Raw genomic sequence first — 20485 nt, 5'->3', positions numbered from 1 at the left:
GAGGGCGGCACGGTGGCAGAGTGGTTAGCACTGCTGCCTGAGACCCGGGTTCGGAGTTTGCACGTTCTTCCCGTGTCTGCGTGGGTTTCCTAAATTGCTAACTTGCCCATGGTTAAATTACCTCTAACCTAACACACACCTAGTGTTAGGTTAGATGTAAATGTAGGGGCATGGGTGGGTTGCGCTTCGGCGGGTCGGTGTGGACTTGTTGGGCCGAAGGGCCTGTTTCCACACTGTAAGTAATCTAATCTAAGAGTATAAAAGCAGTAGGAGTATACTTGAGAGGGAAATCAGGAGGGCAAAAAGGGGACAACAGAGAGCTTTGGCAAATAGAATTAAAGAGAATCCAAAGGGTTTTAACAAATACATTAAGGACAAAAGGGTAACTAGGGAGAATAGGGCCCCTCAAAGATCAGCAAGGTGGCCTTTGTGTGGAGCCGCAGGAGGTGGGGGAGATAATAAATGAGTATTTTGCATCAGTATTTACCGTGGAAAGGACGTGCAGATATAGAATGTAAGGAAATAGATGGTGACATCTTGAAAAGTGGTCATATTACAGAGGAGGAAGTGCTGGATGTCTTGAAATACACAGAGATGGATAAATCCCCAGGACCTAATCAGGTGTACCCCAGAACTCTGCGGGAAGCTAAGGAAATGATTACTGGGTCTCATACTGAGATATTTATATCATCGATAGTCACAGGTGAGGTGCCGGAAGACTGGAGATTAGCTAATGTGGTGCCACTATTTAAGAAAGATGGTAAGGACAAGCCAGGGAACTATAGACCGGTGAGCCTGACGTTGGTGGTCGGCAAGTTGTTGGAGGGAATCCTGAGGGGCAGGATTGACATGTATTTGGAAAGGCAAGGACTGATTAGGGATAGTCAACATGGCTTTGTGCGTGGGAAATCATGTCTCACAAACTTGATTTGAGTTTTCTGAAGAAGTAACAAAGAGGATTTACGACGGCAAAGTGATAGACATGATCTATACAGGGTTCAGTAAGGTATTCGACAAGGTTCCCCATGGGAGACTGACAAGTAAGGTTAGATCACATGGAATAAAGGGAGAACTAGCTATTTGGATATAGAACTGGCTCAAAGGTAGAAGAGAGAGGGTGGTGGTGGAGAGTTGTTTTTCAGGCTGGAGGCCTGTGACCAGTGGAGTGCCACAAAGATCGGTGCTGGGTCCACTACTTTTCATCATTTATATAAATGATTTGGATGTGAACATAGGAGGTATAGTTAATAAGTTTGTAGATGACACCAAACTTGGAGGTGTAGTGGACAGTGAAAAAGGTTCTCTCAGATTACAACAGGATCTTGACCAGATGGGCTAGGAAGTGGCAAATGGAGTTTAATTTAGATAAATGCGAGTTGCTGCATTTTGTGAAAGCAAACTTTAGCAGGACTTATACACTTAATGGTAAGGCCCTAGGGAGTGTTGCTGAACAAAGAGACCTTGGAGTGCAGGTTCATTGCTCCTTGAAAGTAGAGGCGCAAGTAGATAGGATAGTGAAGGCGACATTTGGTACACTTTCCTTTATTGGTCAGATCATTGAGTACAGGAGGTCATATTGCAGCTGTACAGGACATTGGTTAGGGGCCACTTTTGGAATATTGCGTGCAATTCTGGTCCCTTCCTATTGGAAGGGTGTTGTGAAACTTGAAAGGATTCAGAAAAGATTTACAAGGATTGGAGGATTTGAGCTATAGGGAGAGTTGAAAAAGCTAGGGCTGATTTCCCTGGAGTGTCAAAGGCTGAGGGATGACCTTACAGAGGTTGATAAAATCATGAGGAACATGGATAGAGTAAATAGATAAGGTCTTTTCCCTGGAGTGGAGGAGTCCAGAACTAGAGGGCATAGGTTTAGGGTGAGAGGGGAAAGATATAAAAGAGCTGGAATGAGCTGCCAGAGGAAGTGGTGGAGGCTGGTACAACTGCAACATTTAAAAGACATCTGGATGGGTATATGAATAGGAAGGATTTGGAGGGATACGGGCCGGGTGCTGGCAGGTGGGACTAGATTGGGTTGGGATATGTGATCGGTATGGACGAGTTGGACCAAAGAGTCTGTTTCTGTGCTGTACATCTCTATGACTCATTATATTCAGTACCTAAGATGGCGCCAAAGATGACATTATAAATATTCACCACACTCATTCGAGTGCACGTGACAATAAAGCTAATTCATTCACATGCCCTCTGCACCATGGTGTAGACTACAAAGCAAGGAGGCTCTGTTGGAACTGTACAAACACTGGTTAAGCCACAACTGGAGGACCGTACACATTTCTGATCCCCATATCACAGGAAGGATACGATTGCACTGGGAAGGTGTGGGAGATCTACCAGGACATTGCTTGAGCCAGAGTTTGAACTCTGCGAAAAGACCGGATGTGCTGGGGTCATCATCCTTGAAGCAGCAAAGGCTGAGGGGCAGCTTGCCAAAGGTGTAGAAGATAATGATAGCAACAGATAGGGCAGATAGGAAGGCACCTTTTCAATTAGTAGAGGGATCATCAACAACCAGAGGATATAGATTTAAGGTAAGAAGTAAAACGCTAAGAGAAGAGCTGAGGAGAATCTTTTTCGCAGAACGGTGAGAATTTGGAACTCATTGCCTAAAAGGATGACTGAATCAGTAATTCTATAACATTTAAGCAGTATTTTGATATTCACCTATGTTGATTATTGCCTCCAGAGTTATGGACCAAAAAACTGGAAAATAGGATTGGTGCAGTCAGATAATTGTTGACAGCATGGATACAGCGGGCCAAATGGCCTCCTTCTGTGTCGTAAATATTCACAAGTCTACATTCCTACAACTGTGCATAATAAGTGGTCTTCCTCTCCTGACGTAGTGCCTTGGCACAGATCCTGTCACAGCACTACAGACAGGAAATTTGATGGGCAGTGATTGCTGGTGTGTAGGAGATGGGGAACAGCTATTCTGCCCACAGCTAGATTTCCTCCATTATTACAATAATGTCTCTATGCCCACAGGTCTGTGAATCCTCCAACACTTTCTCCAAATAACCAGTGTGAACTCCTGCAATCCTGCACTCTCACTTTCCAGTAGCTGACCAGTAAATCAAGACCGGAGGAACTCGCAACAGTCCAGTCCCACTCTTCCTCCAGATAACATATTCCCCCTTTCCATTTTCCTCCTCATTATTACCCTGACACTAGGTCAGCTGGAACAGAAGCTGCAACCGTTTCTGACTCCCTGAGAAATAAGGAGCCACTAAGTAAGGGCTGCACTGCTTTACATCTTGAGTATTCAGAAGCAGCCATCTGATCAACACTTCAACAGAAAACAAGTGTATTAACATCTCTCCCCCATTACACACAAACTGATAAACCTGGTGCACTGTGACAAACGCAGCTGTTGGCTTATAACGTCTCAGTGAGGACTCTCACCTGTAACAAGCCTTTGGGAAGAGAGTCAGAGCGCGTCACAAAATTGCCAGTTTTCTGCAACAAATCTTCATCTTCATCACTTTCTATCATATCAGATAAAACAAAGAAGCAAATGCACTGAATACAGAATAATACATACCTTAACATTTAAGGCAACTGTTTTAAGAGTCAAAGTCATACAGTACGGAAACAGACCCTTTGACCCAACCCCGTGCTGTCACTGTCCTGGGCTTGTTTGTTGGGAGACTGTGTAGAGAAAGCTTCACAGTCAGAGTCATACAAACTCTTTGGTAAAAGCCGTCCATGCCAACCAGACATCCCAATCTGATCTAGCCCTATTTGCCAGCACTTCAGTGATATCCTTCTAAACTCTTCCAATTCATATACCCATCCAGATGCCTTTTAAATGTTGTAATTGTACCATCCTCCATCACTTCCTTCAGCAGCTCGTTCCATACACACACCATCCCCGTATGAAAATCTTACCCCTTAGGACATTTTTAAATCTTTCCCCTATCACCGTAAACCTATGTCCTCCCTCACCCTCGAAAAAAGACCTTGCCTATTTACCCTATCCAAACGTCATGATTTTATAAACTTGTGTATGGTCATCCCTCAGCCTCCAACACACTGGGGAAAATAGACGCAGCCTCTCCCTACAACTCAAACCCTCCAGTCTCAGCAGCATCCCTGTAAACCTTTTCTTCAACCTCTCAACTTTAACATCCTTCCTATAGAAGGGGACCAGAACAGTGCAAGAGTATTCCAAACATAGCCTCACTAATGTCTTATACAGCTGCAACATGTCATCCTGACTTCTCTATTCAACGTTCTGACCAATGAAAGCCAGTGTGCCAAATGCTTTCTTCACCACTCCATCTACCCGTGACTCCATTTGCAAGGATCTATGCACCTACACCCCTCGGTTGTTTTGTCCTGCAAAACTCCCAAGGACCTCACCATTAAGTCCTGCTCTGGTTTGCCTTACCTTACAATTATCTATATTAAACTCCATCTGCCACTCTTCCACCCATTGGCCAATCTGATCAAGATCCCATTGTACTCGGAAATAAAACTTCACTGTCCACTACACCACCAATTTTAGTGCTACCTGCAAACTTATTAACTGTCCTTCCTACATTCACATCCAAATCACGTCTATAAATGACGAAAAGCAGCAGACCCAGACTGATCTTGGTAGCACATCGCTGGTCACAGGCCTCCAGTCCAAAAATCAACTCTCCACCACCACCCCCTCCCTCTCCTCCCATCAAGCAAATTTATATCCAATTGGCTAGCTCCCCCAGATCCCATGTACTCTAATCTTACTAACCAGTCCAACATGTTGAACTTTGTGATTTGGAGATGCCAGTGATGGACTGGGGTGTACAAAGTTAAAAATCACACAACACCAGGTTATAGTCCAACAGGTCTAACTGGAAGCACACTAGCTTTTGGAGCGACGCTCCTTCATCAGGTGATAGTGGAGTGCTCAATCCTAACACAGAATTTATAGCAAAAATTTGCAGTGTGATGTAACTGAAATTATACATTGAAAAATTGTCTGTTCAGCCTTTCATCTGTTTGAATACAGTGATAGTTTCACTTCTTTCATGTGTAAATCACAAAACCCTTTTTTTAAAAAGTTGCATTCTCGGGTTAGCTGTTAACAATGGTGATAGCTAGACAATATGTTGAAGGTGTTGGCCCCCTGCGTTCTCTGACTATGACCTGATGTTTAGATTGATTCTAATCTAAACTCTGTTATCTCACTTTTTAGATTAGAATCAATCTAAACATCAGGTCATAGACAAAGAACACAGGGGGCCAACACCTTCAACATACTGTCTAGCTATCACCATTGTTAACAGCTAACCCGAGAATGCAACTTTTTAAAAAAAGGGTTTTGTGATTTACACATGAAAGAAGTGAAACTATCACTGTATTCTAACAAATGAAAGGCTTAGCAGACAATTAATTTTTCAATGTATAATTTCAGTTACATCACACTGCAAATTGTTGCTATAAATTCTGTGTGTTAGGATTGAGCACTCCACAATCACCTGATGAAGGAGCGTCGCTCCAAAAGCTAGTGTGCTTCCAGTTAGACCTGTTGGACTATAACCTGGTGTTGTGCGATTTTTAACGTTGAACTTTGTTGAATGCTTTTCTGAAGTCCACGCAGACAATAACTACTGCTCGGCTTTCGATCTTCTTTCTCGCCTTTTCAAAAACCTCAATCAAGTTAGCGAGACACAACTTCCCACACATCAAGCCACACTGACTGTCATTAATCAGTCCTTGCCTTTCCAAATGCATGTAAAAGTTGTCCTTCAGAATCCCCTCTAACAAGTGATCTGCAATCCAGTGAATGCCTTAATCAAGTTTCATTTCTGTGTTTTACAATATTTTACAGAATCCCTCAATTAGATTCAGTCTTTAAGTTGCTCCCATGGATCTGTTATTCCGTATATGAACTCATCCACACCTCAAAAGTATCTCAAAACAAAAATTTGTTTATTTTATACAGCTCTAAACAATCATTGAGAAATTGTCTGATCAATTTGCATCCAATGTTTGTCCAGATGATAATGGCTTACCATCCTCCACATTTTTCTTGTCTTTCCTTCTCTTTTTCTCTTTGTTCTCTGCCCAGGATGGCGTTCCACCCATTGCAGCCTGGAATCTGAACATAAATTAACATTGGAATTAAACTATTTTAAGGCATACTGACATAACACCCTTTGGCAATGCTCCCACACACTGCAGAAACGACTGCCCATTAATACCAGTGAGATCAGATACAACATCAAACCCACACATGATGGTACACTGTGCCATGCACATCAACTCGGTTAAAGTGATAAATCATATTGATAATTTATTGCCAAGGGCTTCACACTTTCATTTCTAACATTAACAAGGAATGATTTCTCTGGTGTTGAATTTTCACATTCCACATTATTTCATAACAGAGGTAAATGGAAATTGCTCATGTTTTGTTGACCTGCAGCCGGGAGCAGGCATCTGGCTGAGGTAATATTTGGGGAGTGCCCAAAGACACTGGGATCATTCTCCACACATCCATATACCCCCTATGCTTTTCTCCCCCGCTTGGAAACTGCCCCCTACACCAGAGTTGAATTTAGAAGCTCCAATATGAGAGATCAAGTATTATTCCACCCTCCACTCTCAAGGTCTGAAGGTCATAGGTGCAAGACCCACTCCAGGTTGACATTCCCAATGTCGCATCCCCTCTGTACCTCAGAAACAAAGGTGATGAGTTTTAAATCAATTCATCTCCAACCTCCTGAGTTGAAGGTATAATACTTATTCACTGGCACTGATGGCCTAAATCCAATATTTATCCTTTGACTGTTCTAACACAAATTATTTGATCATTATCACATTATGGTTTGCGAGAGGTTGCTGCATATGGATTAAAGGCTGTTTATAATCAGAACAGTGATCACACTGCATGAAATGCTTCATTTTGTGTAAGAACTTTGAGATGTTCAGGCGTTGTAAAAGGTGTTATATAAATGCAATTCTTTGTGTTAAAATGTGTCTGAGACAAAAGCTTTACTGCATGGCTTCTAAGTCTGGTCCCTCAGTAGTTTAACCAATCCCCAGAGAGATCAGTACCAAGTCTGTTCCAATCTCTCTCAGCGCCCGGACATATGTACCCAGTACAGCAATGGGATGATCAAAAGCAGCAAATGCTGTGTGCCTTCCGCTACTTAAGGTGAGAGGAACCACTGAAACACAGATCAGGGAATCAAGCCAAGATTCCACAGATATATTATTCAATTTCAACCAGCTGAACCTCCACAAGAGATTCCATCCCCTGGCACTACATGACAGCCTTTTAGATCAACTCAAGTCAGCTGAAACAGTATGAAAGTTGGTGTAGCAAAGGAAGAGGCCACTCAGACGAGCAACATTTGTTGGCTATTCAAAAGATTCCAATTGATCTTACTCTCTTCCCAAATATCCTCTGCCTGAGCCCAATGGCCCCCTACAAACCCCTGTCTCTTGACAGCTTTACAAATACCTCCCTCTCAATTTCATATGATTTATAAAACAGCACACCATTTTTCAGAGTCACTGCTCACTGATTAAAGTGAAATGCCTGAAATTTGGAAGCAATAAGGCTTTGAAGGAAAGAGAGAGACTTGAAGAGAAAGTAACTGGTCTGTTAGTACGTACTGTTCCTTCAGTCTCTGCTGCAACTGCCCCACACTAAGAGCCTTCTCCGTGGTGTTTTTCAGTAGACCTTTCCGGAACCGATGAGTCATATCCACACTGGAAAGAGAAAGAAAAAAACAAGTTCAGTCACAATAAACTGGATTCCATTTATTACGTTAAAACCAGTGAAGTCTGGGCGCAGGTGTACCATCAGACAGTCAGAACATGGCTTCTGCTTCACTCTGCAGATCAGCATCCAACACTGCCCTCACGGCCAGCAACACGGTCCCTTCGAGGTCCACTTTCAGAACTCATGTTTTTATTTACTACGTCTTTACCTCACTTTTCCAATCCATGGATCTGATCTCCTAACCCTTATCTAGCACACCGAGTCTGTGTTTGTATTTGTTGGTGGTTTTCCCTGTGCTCTCCTTTTTTTTTTGTAGATATTTTTATTGAAATTTAACATTTTTGCAAATTTACAAAAATAAACAAAACTCTCAAATACAAACATTGATGTACAATTAAATCATATATAATAGTCATAATTTAACAAAGAAAAGAGAAAGAAAGAAAACAAAAAAAGAAAAAAAAAAGATACGAGAAAAGAAAGAAAAAAAAACTCAACTTTCTACTAATCTAACCTATAACTAACCAGAGTGTATACCTAAGTCTCTTACATGCTCGGAATGTATAAACATCAAATATAATAAAACCCGTATTCGCGCAGGATTCCTCTCCCAAGGGGCCCCGGAGCAGCCCGGTCTGAAATCTTCACTAAATAAAAGCCCTTGTTAGGATAGCCGAAATATCTGCATTTATATAATTCAAAAAGGGCTGCCATATTTTATAAAATAATTCAGTCTTTCGGTGCACCATATTTGTGAGGAAGTCAAGGGGGATATATTCCATAATTAATCTGTGCCAATTTGAAAGTCCAGGGGGGCCCTCAGCCACCCAGTTCACCAAAATATTTTTCCTTGCACAGAAAGAGAGAATAGAAAATAGTCTCTTCCCATGCATATCCAGAGATGAGAGGTTCGAAAAGCCCAAAAGGAGAGATACAGGGTCCACCCTAATTTCCGTTCCTAAAATTTCTGTCAGGGTATTTGCCACTTTAGTCCAGTATCTGCGGATTTTCTGACAAGTCCACAGACAATGTACAAGAGTACCCACCTCTATTTTGCATTTGGGACACATTGGAGATGCTCCTGCCTTAAATTTTGCCAGTCGAGCCGGAGCTATATGGGCCCTATGAAGTATCTTTAGTTGGATAGCCTGAGTTCTGTTACAGATAGCAATTCTTCTAGCATTTTCCCAAATGTCATTCCACATATCCTCAGAGATTTCTAGCCCCAAGTCCTGCTCCCATGTTTTAAGCAGGTCATCCATGTCTCCTGAGACTCCATCATGTAGCAAATGGTATATAGTACTAACGGAGGATGCCCCCGCTGGGCGTAAGACATTACGTTCTCTGTCTGATTTATAAAGACTATCTATTAATGTAGTCTTCCTCTGTATATAATCTCGAACTTGGAAGTATCGAAAGAGATCCCCATTAGGTATTCCGAATTTCAGACGCAGCTGCTCAAAGGACATCAGGATCCCATCTTTAAATAGGTCCCCTAAGCATGAGATGCCCCTGGATCTCCAGAGTTTAAAGGTGGCATCTGTAATCCCCGGTTGGAATCCCCATGCGCCTACTATTGGTGCATGGGGGGATGTTTTATGTGAGTTACCCTCATTTTGCCGCATTATATTCCAGGCCTTAATTGTGTTTAATATTATGGGATTTTTACAGTGGTCTGTAATGATTTTCCTCTTATCTGAAAATAAAAGGTTAATAAGTGGGTATTTTACTTGGGAGGCTTCGATATCCAGCCAAATTGATTGTGGATCAGATGAAACCCAATCAGCTATGTAACTTAGTAGGGAGCTTAACTGATATTTCCTAAAGTCTGGGAAGTCCAGTCCTCCCCTTGCCTGTGGAAGCTGTAGCTTCTTCAGCTTAATAAGGGGCCGTCTATGGTTCCAAATAAAGGAGCCCAACCAGCCATATAATTTACGTAGGGCTAGCCTTGGCAGCATCAGCGGGAGCATTCTCATAGGATATAAGAGACGGGGCAGAACATTCATTTTAATTAATGCTATTCTCCCTAGCCAGGAAATCGGAAGGTCTCTCCATCGCTGGAGGTCCTGCCTTATCCTTTCCATTAATTGTACAAAATTAGCCCTATACAGCTGATCAAATACTGGCATGATAAAAATACCTAAATATAAGAAGCCCTCCAGGGACCAACGGAAGGGAAAAGGGGATCCGTCCATTAAGTGGGGTATCATAGCCAGACCACCCATTGGCATGGCTTCCGATTTTGAAAAATTAATTTTATAGCCTGAGAATGCACTAAATGTATTAATAACTTGAATTAGACGAGGCACTGACATTAAAGGATTACTGAGGAATAAGAGAATGTCATCTGCATAGAGGGTAATTTTGTGTTTACCTGTACCAATCCTCGGGGCCATTATATTAGGATCAGTCCGGATGGCTTCTGCTAATGGTTCGATTATCAGTGTAAACAACAATGGTGAGAGAGGACATCCTTGACGGCAGCCCCTACCCACACTGAAGCCATCCGATCTTAACCCATTAGTAATAACAGCTGCTTTGGGGTCATTATACAATGTTGAAACCCATTTGGTAAACACCTGTCCAACGCCAAACCTTTCCAATGTGTAAAATAAATATGACCATTCAACCCTATCAAATGCCTTTTCCGCATCCAATGAAATTACTACTCCTGGTGTCTTTCCCTGATGACAGGCTTGGATCATATTCAAGACCCTTCTGATATTATTGGATGATCTGCGGCCCTTAATAAATCCCGTCTGGTCCTCCTTTATAATATATGGCAGTACCCTTTCTAGTCTTAGTGCTAACATTTTTGAGAGAATTTTAAAGTCTACATTTAGTAAGGATATTGGTCTGTAAGATGCACAATCTTCTGGGTCTTTTCCTTTTTTGAGGATAAGAGAAATATTTGCTTCTTTCAGCGTGGGCGGGAGACAGACCTGACTATGCGCAAAATTATACATATCCATAAGTGGGTCAACCAATATTCCTGTAAATTCTTTATAGAATTCAGCTTGAAAACCATCCGGGCCCGGTGCTTTTCCGCTCTGAAGTTGCCTAATTGCCTCAAGTATTTCTTGGACTGTTAAAGGGGTATTTAGGGCCGACACCTGTTCCGGAGTCAGGCCCGGGAAGGTCAAATTTTTTAAAAATGACTGCATCCTCCTAATCCTATCTTCACAATCCTGCGATCTATATAGTTCAGAATAAAATTCTTTAAAGGTCGCATTGATCTTTTTATGATCATGAGTCAGGGTACCTGTACTTTCCTTGATGGTCGGAATAGTTTGAGGGGCTTTCTTTTTCTTTGCAAGAAATGCTAAGTATCTACCCGGTTTGTCGCCATATTCATATAATCTTTGTTTCGCAAATAATATTTCCCTTTTAGCCGTTTGAGTAAGCGCGGTGTTTAAAGCTGTCCTAAGAGCTGTAATCCTCTGCAATTTTGTGATAGAAGGTCTATCAACGTATGCTGTTTCGGCTGCTTTTAGGCGAGCTTCGAGCAGACGCTGTTGCTCTCCCTTCATTTTCCTCTGGGTCGCTGAATAGGAGATGATCAAACCTCGTGCATAAGCTTTGATGGTCTCCCACATCATTGACGGATTGCTAGCCGTACCAGTATTAATTTCTAAAAAAGTTTTAAGTTCTTGGGAGAAGTACTTTAAAAATTTGCTATCTTTTATCAGGAAGGGGTCCATACGCCAATGCCGAGCAGATGTCCCATTGTTCTTTACCTTAGTTTCCATGTATACAGCGGCATGGTCAGAGATTGCTATAGTACCTATTTTACAGGTTGCTATAGAGTTTAGAAAAATCGATGGGGCAAAAAACATATCAATTCTTGTGTGACATTTATGTGGATTAGAGTAGAAAGAAAAATCTCTACCCTGTGGATGGAGACATCTCCATACATCTACCAATCCTAATTCTTTATTCAGGTCCGCCAGTTGTCTAGATCTGGGAGATACTCCAGCGGCACTCTTGGGAATCCTGTCTATTTCCGGATCCATAATACAATTAAAGTCTCCCCCTATAATTGTATGACGGGCACCAAAGGCCATCAGTTTTGAAAAAGCTTCCGTTATGAATTTAAAGGGGTGTGCCGGGGGGCAGTATACATTTAAGATCCCATATTCCTCTCCATTTATGAGGGCTTTAATCAAAATATATCGTCCAGATTCGTCTTTTATCTGATTTAGAATTTTCAAAGGGAAGTTCTTCCTGACAAGGATAACCACTCCCCTGCTTTTTGAATTAAAAGAGGAAAAAAAGGCCTGATCAAATCCGCCCTGTCGTAATTTTAAGTGTTCTTTATCCGACAGGTGTGTCTCCTGTAGGAGAGCTATATCAACTCTCTCCTTCTTAAGATTTGATAATATTTTCTTCCTTTTAATTGGCGAATTACTCCCCCTGACATTCCAGGTGCACCACTTAACCGACTGTTCAGCCATAATCATCTGGACAGATCCGAGACCCCTCGGGAGGGGAAACCCTATCTAGAACATCCCGAGCATGGAGCATACAAGATTTACAAAAGTAAAGATTCTCTGATACACTCAAAACAATATAACAAAAAACTCTTTCTAAGTATAAAAAATATAAAACATTCCGAATTGGAGATTTTCTCCCTTGTTCCCAGGGAGCGTCACTTCCTTTCCCACAGTCCATCTTACCCTCTTCCAACCAGTGCCCCACCCTTGACCCAGGTGTTCCTCAATAAAATGAGGAGAATTCAAATATAATATAAAGCTAGAGTTAACAGTGAACACCCCACCCCCACCCACACCCACATCTAAATATATTTGGGAATATTAATACCATATATAACTATAAGATTACAATCTCAACACGTAATACTTAAATATAATACCACAGAATAACAGGGGAAAGAAAAACAACCCCGCTCCTAAAAACAGAAGTAAAATAGAATAAGGTAACCACCTCCCCCCATCAACATTAACCAAACGCCCCAACATATATATATACATACACACATAGGGGGAAAGATAAGAAAAGATGAAGGGATGTAAACCAAAATAATGGGAAAGGCAGACCAGCGTTCACAATCTCTTACAGCTTATTTAAGAGAGTCCAAGAATTCCTTAGCCTTCTCCGGTGATCCGAAGTTATATATGGATCCTTCGTGGCTAAGGCGTAGCGTCGCTGGATATCGTAAGGAGTACTGGATATTTAAGTCCCTTAAACGCTTCTTCGCCTCATCGAATGCCTTCCTCTTTCGGACCAAAGCTGGGGAGAAGTCCTGGAACAGCATGATCCTGGATCCTTTGTGGGTCATAGCTTGGGGATCTTTTCCCAGATTTCTTGAGGCTTCCAGGAGCATCTGCCTCTCCCTATAGCTCTGCAGCTGGAACAGGACCGGGCGTGGGCGCTGGGTTGAGCCGGGCCCACGTACTGTGACCCGGTAGGCCCATTCTACCCTTACCTGGCCTGATCCAGCCTGCAGATTTAAAAGTTGTGGCAGCCAATGCTCTAAGAATGCTGTCAGCTGGCCTCCCTCTTCCTGCTCGGGAAGGCCCAACAACCGAATATTTTTTCTACGACATCGATTTTCGAGGTCATCAATGTGGTTTTCTAGGTTCTGGACTCGATTCTCGAGAAAACGGATGTGGTCGGCTGTTGATTTTATCCCAGTCTCTGAGGCTGCGGCCTTCGACTCCACCTCTCTGACTCGGCACTCCAATTCCTGAATGTCTCTGCCCTGCTTCTGCAGCTCAGCTGATAGTGCTTCTCTGCTCTGCCGAGACTCATCGATAAAAGCATCAATCTTCGCCTCCCACCTGGCAAACATCTCCTCAAAGCTCATCTTCATTGGTAAATCTCCTGAAGTAGCTGAAGACACCTTTGTTGCAGCTGAAGAGGGAGAGGGTGGGGGAGGGGTCCCTGCTTTCTTAGAGCCGCCTGTTCCCTTCCCTTTACTCATTTTCCAGCTAGTATTAGACTATTTAAATGTAGTAATAGGTAACTATTTAAGGTTAACAACTATTATAAATGGTTTAGTGAGTGTGGTGGGGGTGGATAGCCCACTTTTCCCAAGTTTTGGGTAGAGCACTGTGGACTCAGTCTTGCTGGGTCGCCGCCATCTTGGATCCCCCCCCCTGTGCTCTCCTTAACAATGGCCATTCCTCCCTTCACTGGCCCATTCTGGTATATACATTACTGTGGTCCCAACTTTCAGTTGTCCTACTCTGGGACAAATAGTCTTGCCCTGCACTCCATATCACTTTGCCTAGATTCAATCAGCCCTTCACCTGCCATAATCCTGTCCTCACAAATGACCAACGCAAGTTGACATGAAGTACATGGTGCCTGATCACTTTTGTGACTTGCTTAGGTTCTCTAAGTGTGCACCTAGCATCACTTAACCACGAGGAACGCACCAGTTCGGTTACCATGCTGTAAAATGGTCTTATTTCCATCACTTACCATGACATTCTACAAAGCTTTCTATCCTTCCTGCCCTTTTCTGTAATATATAATGTCCCCTGATGAACAGTTATTTCCAATGGCCTTATGATCCTGTAAGACTCACCAAATTCACCAAGTTGATCCTTGATGGACATTCATGTCCCTGTCCAGAGGGTACATTAGAAAGCACAGCTCATTGCGGTGCTTTCACGAGCTGGGTATGATCACTCATTACTGAAGTATTTTTAGAATTTATCCCAAAAGCAACAAATATGAACTGTGACCTCCCCCCCCACCCCCCAACCATTTGCAGCGAGTTCCACAATGGTCTGCAAGGATTTTAATCTACAACTTGGTTGATCAGATTTTACAAAGCATATTATCTATTATTACATGATTTCTTTCACACACAACATTACTAAAGGGACTTTCTCAAGTCATAGGATCTCTCAGCACTGACACAGGCCCTTCAGCCCACATGTCTATACTGACCAACAAATATTAAACTACACTAATTGTGCAGTTTAAACACAATAAACACTTGATCCAGAGCTTACTTGGCATTTTAAGTACTCATCCAGATACTTTTTCAATGTTGCGAGTGTATCTGGCTCCACCACCTTTTTAGGCAGTGTGTTCCTATATCTGCCACCCTCTGGGTAAAAACATTATCTCTCATAACTCCTCAAAACCACTTGATCCTCACTTTAAACTAATGCCTTCATAATCTTTATCTCCATATTCATTCCCCAACTGTTCTTTCTTCACACTTATCCCTAAATTCATCATTGCCAAATTCTCCTCATCCTCCTATGTCAATTAGGAACACAGCCAATAAACTCCAACCCAGTCCCCTTTTCCATTTCTCCACTACCTTGTCCAATATACTCTGCTACCATAACTATATTCCCACTGTACGCTGACTAAATCTAGTTGGCACGTCTCTTAAGTGCAAGATGAAAATGTTTTCTCCTGAATCTCATACCTTCAAGCTCACTGCTACAACTTGATTAAAGTCTCTTGCTGATGGGAGACTCGCTATAAGCCATGATGGTGCCCATCTGTATTAATTACATACATATTGACAATTGCTTTTCTAAGTTAAGTTCCCGGCTTCCTACACCTGTTAGTGACAGTTTGAACCTGTGAAAAGATGGATGGGCAAACTGCCAATTTGGCTTTCAGATAATTAGCCTTTTGTTGCCCTTTCAACTCACCTCCTGGTGCTAGTAACATCAGTTTAATATTTTGACTGGACAGGTTAGCTCCCATTAAAGAGATGCAATAATGTTTGGACTGTGTAAATCGCAAATTGTTCAACAGAATACAACTGAATGAGTCTGTGACTAAAACATTCATTCACTGATCAGCAGAGAATTCACTGAAGGATTGAATCACTTCCTCCTATTGCAATGTAAGAACATAACAATTAACAAAAACATCAAGAAACATCCTTAAAATATTTTTGTGGGGTTTTGGAGAAGAGAGATTGATTGGAAGCTAACAATGTAGGTATTTGAGATAAGTCAGGAACATAAGTTTTAAGTTCACGTGGACCATCTCAGACACCTTGCTCCCTTTCCTGGACCTCTCCATCAAGTGACCGACTCAACATGGACATCTTCTACAAACCCACCGACTCCTGCAGCTACCTCGACTACATCTCCTCCCACCCTGCCTCCTGTACAAATGCCATCCCTTATTCTCAGTTCATCCACTGCATCTGCTCCCAGGAGGATCATTTCCACCACAGAACACACCAGATGGCCTCTTTTTTCAGAGACCGCAATTTCCCCTCCCACATGGTCGATGACACTCTCCAGCACATCTCACCCACTTCTCGCACCTTTGCCCTCAAAATCCCCCCGACCGGTCCTCACCTTCCACCCCACCTATCTCGTATACATCGCATCATTCTCTGCCATTTCTGCCACCTACAAACCGACCCTAACACCAGAGATATATTTCCCTCCCCACCCCTATCTGCTTTCCGTAAAGACCATACCCTCTGTGACTCTCTTGTCAGAGAATATCTCTGGGACACCCCAACCTTTACCTTCTGCCTTTGGACCCTCCAGCCCTATGACATCAATGTGGATTTAATCAGCTTCGTTTCCCCTCCCCTCCTTCCTTACCCCAGTTCCAACTTTCCAAATCAGCATCATCCTCGTGACCTGTCCTACCTATCAATCTTCCTTCCCACCTATCCGCCCCACCCTCCTCTCCAACCTATCATTACCCCCACCCCAATCTACCTACCGCATTGTCAGTTGCCTTCCGCCCAGCCCCACCCCTCTCCCATTTAGCTCTCCAGCCCCTTGGCTCACAAGCCTCATTCCTAGTGAAGAGCTTTGGCCCAAAACATCAATTCTCCTGCTCCTCTGATGCCTCCTGACCTGCTGTGCTTTTCCAGCACCACACATTTGACCCTGATCTCCCGTACCTGCAGTCCTCACTTCCTCCCAGCTCCCCTTACATCCAACAGAACAAATCTCACTCACAGTTCTTCTGCTTCATCCTCTTCATCCACCCACACAGCTTTCTTGGACACAGGAAAATCGGATTTGGCTTCATTTTCCACTTCAGAATCACTGGAATCATCGTCCAGCAAGGATTTGCCTATATTTGTCTGCTGTCCAAGCTGTGAAAACAAAATAGGCAGGTTGTAAAAAGACATAGTGGTGAGTCGCAATAGTACGAACCAAGACTCAATCTGTATTCCCAAGACAGAAGGCAGTTTCCTGTGATGTATAACAGTTCATCCATGGTGCTTTTGATTCAGCTGCCCACTTCCTGACTCTCACCCAGTCCTATTTGATCTAAACCAGTACTTACTGCCCTACTCTGGCTCCCAGTCTTGAATTGCATCAATTTCAAATGCTATGGTCTAGCTCCACCCCCTATCTCCCCCATCCTCCAAGATAATCTGCACTCTACTCTAAATCCACCATGCATTAAGGTTACTAACGCAATAATGCCTCCAACTGCCTAGGTCCTAAACTCTGGAATTCTCTCCCTAAACCGCTTTTTTTGCCTTTAGATGATGCTTCATCATACGTCATTGCAAGCATTTGAGCTATGGGGAGATGCTGAATAGACTGGGGCTATTTTCCCTGCAGCATCAGGGTCTGAGGGGTGACCTTATAGAAGTTTATAAGATCTGAGGGGAATGGATATGATAAATGGACAAGATGTAGATGTAAGTTTGCTTGCTGAGCTGAAAGGTTTAGAGTCATAGAGATATACAGCACGGAAACAAACCCTTCAGTCCAACCCGTCCATGCCAACCAGATATCCCAACCCAATCTCGTCCCACCTGCCAGCATCCAGCCCATATCCCTCCAAACCCTTCCTATTCATATACCCATCCAAATGCCTCTTAAATGTTGCAATTGTACCAACCTCCACCACATCCTCTGGCAGCTCATTCCAATTACGTACCACCCTTTGCGTGAAAACGTTGCCCCTGAGGTCTCTTTTATATCTGTCCCCTCTCACCCTAAACCTATGCCCTCCAGTCCTGAATTCCCCAACCCCAGGGAAAAGACTTTGTCTATTTATCCTATCCATATCCCTCATAATTTTGTAAACACCTAATAGGTCACCCCTCAACCTCTGACATTCCAGGGAAACAACGTTTCATCACCATACCACGGTAACATCAGTGGGCCTCTGAAGAAGCATTGTCGGTATGCCCTGCTTTTAATTTGTTTGTGTAGCTTCCTTGGGTTGGTGATATAATTTCCTGTTCTTTTTCTCAGGGGGTGATAGATGGGGTCTGACTCGATGTGTTTGTTGATAGAGTTCCAGTTGGAATGTCATGCTTCTAGAATTCTTGCGCGTGTCTCTATTTGGCTGGTCCTAGGATGGATGTGTTGTCCCAGGCGAAGTGGTGTCCTTCCTCATCCATATGTAAAGAAATTAGTGAGAGAGGGTCATGTCTTTTTGGGGCTCGTTGATGTTCATGTATTCTGATGGCTAGTTTTCTATCTGTTTGTCATAGTTCTTGCACAGTATTTTGTAAATGACATTAGTTTTGCTTGTTGTCAGTATGGGGTCTTTCAAATTCATTAGCTGCTGTTTTAGTGTGTTGGTGGGTTTGTGGGCTACCATGACTCCAAGGGGTCTAAGCAGTCTGGCAGTCATTTTCAAGATGTCTTTGATGTAGGGGAGAGTGGCTAGGGTTTCTGGACGGGTTTTGTCTGCTTGTTTGGGTTTGTTACCGAGAAATCAGAGGATTGTGTTCATTGGGTATCAGTTCTTTTTGAATACACTGTATAGGGGATGTTCCTCTGCTCTGCGTAGTTCCTTTGTGCTGCAGTGTGTGGATGTTGGGATGATTGCTTCTATAGTTGAGTATTTGGTCTGTGTGTGTTGTTTGCTTGTAGACGCTGGTTTGAAGTTCCCCATTGGCTGTTCTTTCTACTGTGACATTTTCCTCCTCTTTAGTGAATGTTATACCAGTAAGGGTATTGTTGATGGTCTTGAAGGTTTCCTCTAAATTGTTTCGTTTAATGGTAACAAAAGGTGTTATCCACATAGCAGACCCAAAGTTTGGGTTGGATGATTAACAGAGCTGTTTGTTTGAGTCTCTGTATTACTGCCTCTGCTAAGACTCCTGATATCGGAGTCCCACGGGTTTTCTGTTGGTTTGTCTGTAGGTTTTGTTGTTGAAGGTGAAGCGGGTGGAAAGGCATCGGTCCAGCAACTTGACGATATCGTCCTTGCTGATGAAACTGGCTGTGTTTGGTGTTCTTCTAATAATGTAGTCAGTGTTTGCTTGGCCAGGTGATGTTGATGAATGTGAACAGGGCTGTTATGTCAAAGGAGACCATTATTTCATCCTCTTCTATCTTGGGTGTCTTTGACGGTCTTCAGGAATTCTTGGGTGGAGTGGATGGAATGGCATGAGTCTTTGGTGGAGCTCCTGGGCTAATCTGTATATTGGTGTTCCAGGTAGCGAGACTATGGGTCTGAGGCGGGGGACTCCTGGTTTGTGAATTTTGGGTAATCGGTAGAAATGTGGTGTGTTGAATCCATCTGGTTTCATTTTTTGGAAGTCGGTTTGATTTCTTTCTCCACATATCTGACTATTTTTTGAGTCAGGCTGTAATTCAGTTCTCTAGTTGCGGGGTTGGGACCATCACCACCTGTTGGTAAATGTTGGTAACTGCAAGCAATGCATTCTCTTTCTCAATGTTGTCTCTTTGATCTAAAATGACTGTCAAGCATCCTTTGTCTGCATGTAGAATAACAATGTACATTTACAAAATATCTTGCAAGAACTGTAACAAACGCTACATTGGATAAACAAGCAGAAAACTAGCCACAAAACAATATGAGCTGAAAATGTGTTGCTGGAAAAGCGCAGCAGGTCAGGCAGCATCCAAGGAACAGGAGATTTGAAATTTCGGGCATAATTCAGATTCCTGAAAAAGGGCTTATGCCCGAAACGTCAAATCTCCTGTTCCTTGGATGCTGCCTGACCTGCTGCGCTTTTCCAGCAACACATTTTCAGCTCTGATCTCCAGCATCTGCAGACCTCACTTTCTCCACAAAACAATGTGATCCTCTCTCACTAGTATCGTTAAATACAGATGACGAAGGACACCACTTCGACTGGGATAACACATCCATCCTAGGACAAGCCAAACAGACACACACGAGACTTCCTAGAAGCATGGCATTCCAACTAGAACTCTATCAACAAACACATCGACTTGGATCCAATTTACCACAAACCCCCCTGAGAAAAAGAACAGGAAATAACATCACCACTGGAAATGACAGCACCAGCCCGAGGAAAACTAAACGAATAAAAAGCAGGCCATACCACCAGTGCTTCACCAGAGGTTCACTGATGATGACAAAATGGCTGAAAACGAACCTTCCAGCTCAGCGAGCAAACTTACATCCAGAACCTCAACCTGAGCTACAAATCTTCTCAAAAGATCGTTTCTCTGGGGCGGGGTAGTCCAAAACTAGAGGGCATAGGTTTAAGGTGAGAGGGGAAAGATACACAAGGGTCAAAGGTTTTATGCAGGGAGTACTGCATGTATGGAATGAGCTGCCAGAGGTGGTGGAGGGGGCCGGTACAATTACAACATTTAAAAGGCACCTGGATGGGTACATGAATAGGAAGGGTTTGGAGGGATATGGGTCAAATGCTGGCAAATGGGGCTAGATCAAATTCGGATCTCTGATCAGCATGGATGAGTTGGACTGAAGGGTCTGTTTCCACACTGTATGTCTTGATGACTCTATTATCTGTCCTATCAGTGCCTTATTTTAGCCTGCCATTAAAACCAGTTTCAG

The 20485-nt window shown here is 43.0% G+C and overlaps 1 protein-coding gene across 2 annotated transcripts in view; it reads right to left on the bottom strand.

Annotated features, from left to right (window-relative positions):
- Positions 1-20485, bottom strand: part of utp18 (UTP18 small subunit processome component) — a 46697-nt gene that overhangs the window by 23939 nt on the left and 2273 nt on the right. For both annotated transcript variants that reach the window (XM_060844426.1, XM_060844425.1), the window contains exons 2-5: positions 16672-16811; positions 7633-7728; positions 6024-6109; positions 3424-3506 (exon numbers count right to left, since the gene is read on the bottom strand). In XM_060844426.1, the coding sequence (XP_060700409.1) occupies positions 3424-3506; positions 6024-6109; positions 7633-7728; positions 16672-16811 (405 nt within the window). The remainder of the gene's footprint in view (positions 1-3423; positions 3507-6023; positions 6110-7632; positions 7729-16671; positions 16812-20485) is intronic.

The sequence above is a fragment of the Hemiscyllium ocellatum genome, chromosome 25 (assembly GCF_020745735.1).
Source record: "Hemiscyllium ocellatum isolate sHemOce1 chromosome 25, sHemOce1.pat.X.cur, whole genome shotgun sequence".
Taxonomy (NCBI): domain Eukaryota; kingdom Metazoa; phylum Chordata; class Chondrichthyes; order Orectolobiformes; family Hemiscylliidae; genus Hemiscyllium; species Hemiscyllium ocellatum.
This window is presented reverse-complemented; position numbering and strand designations above follow the sequence as displayed.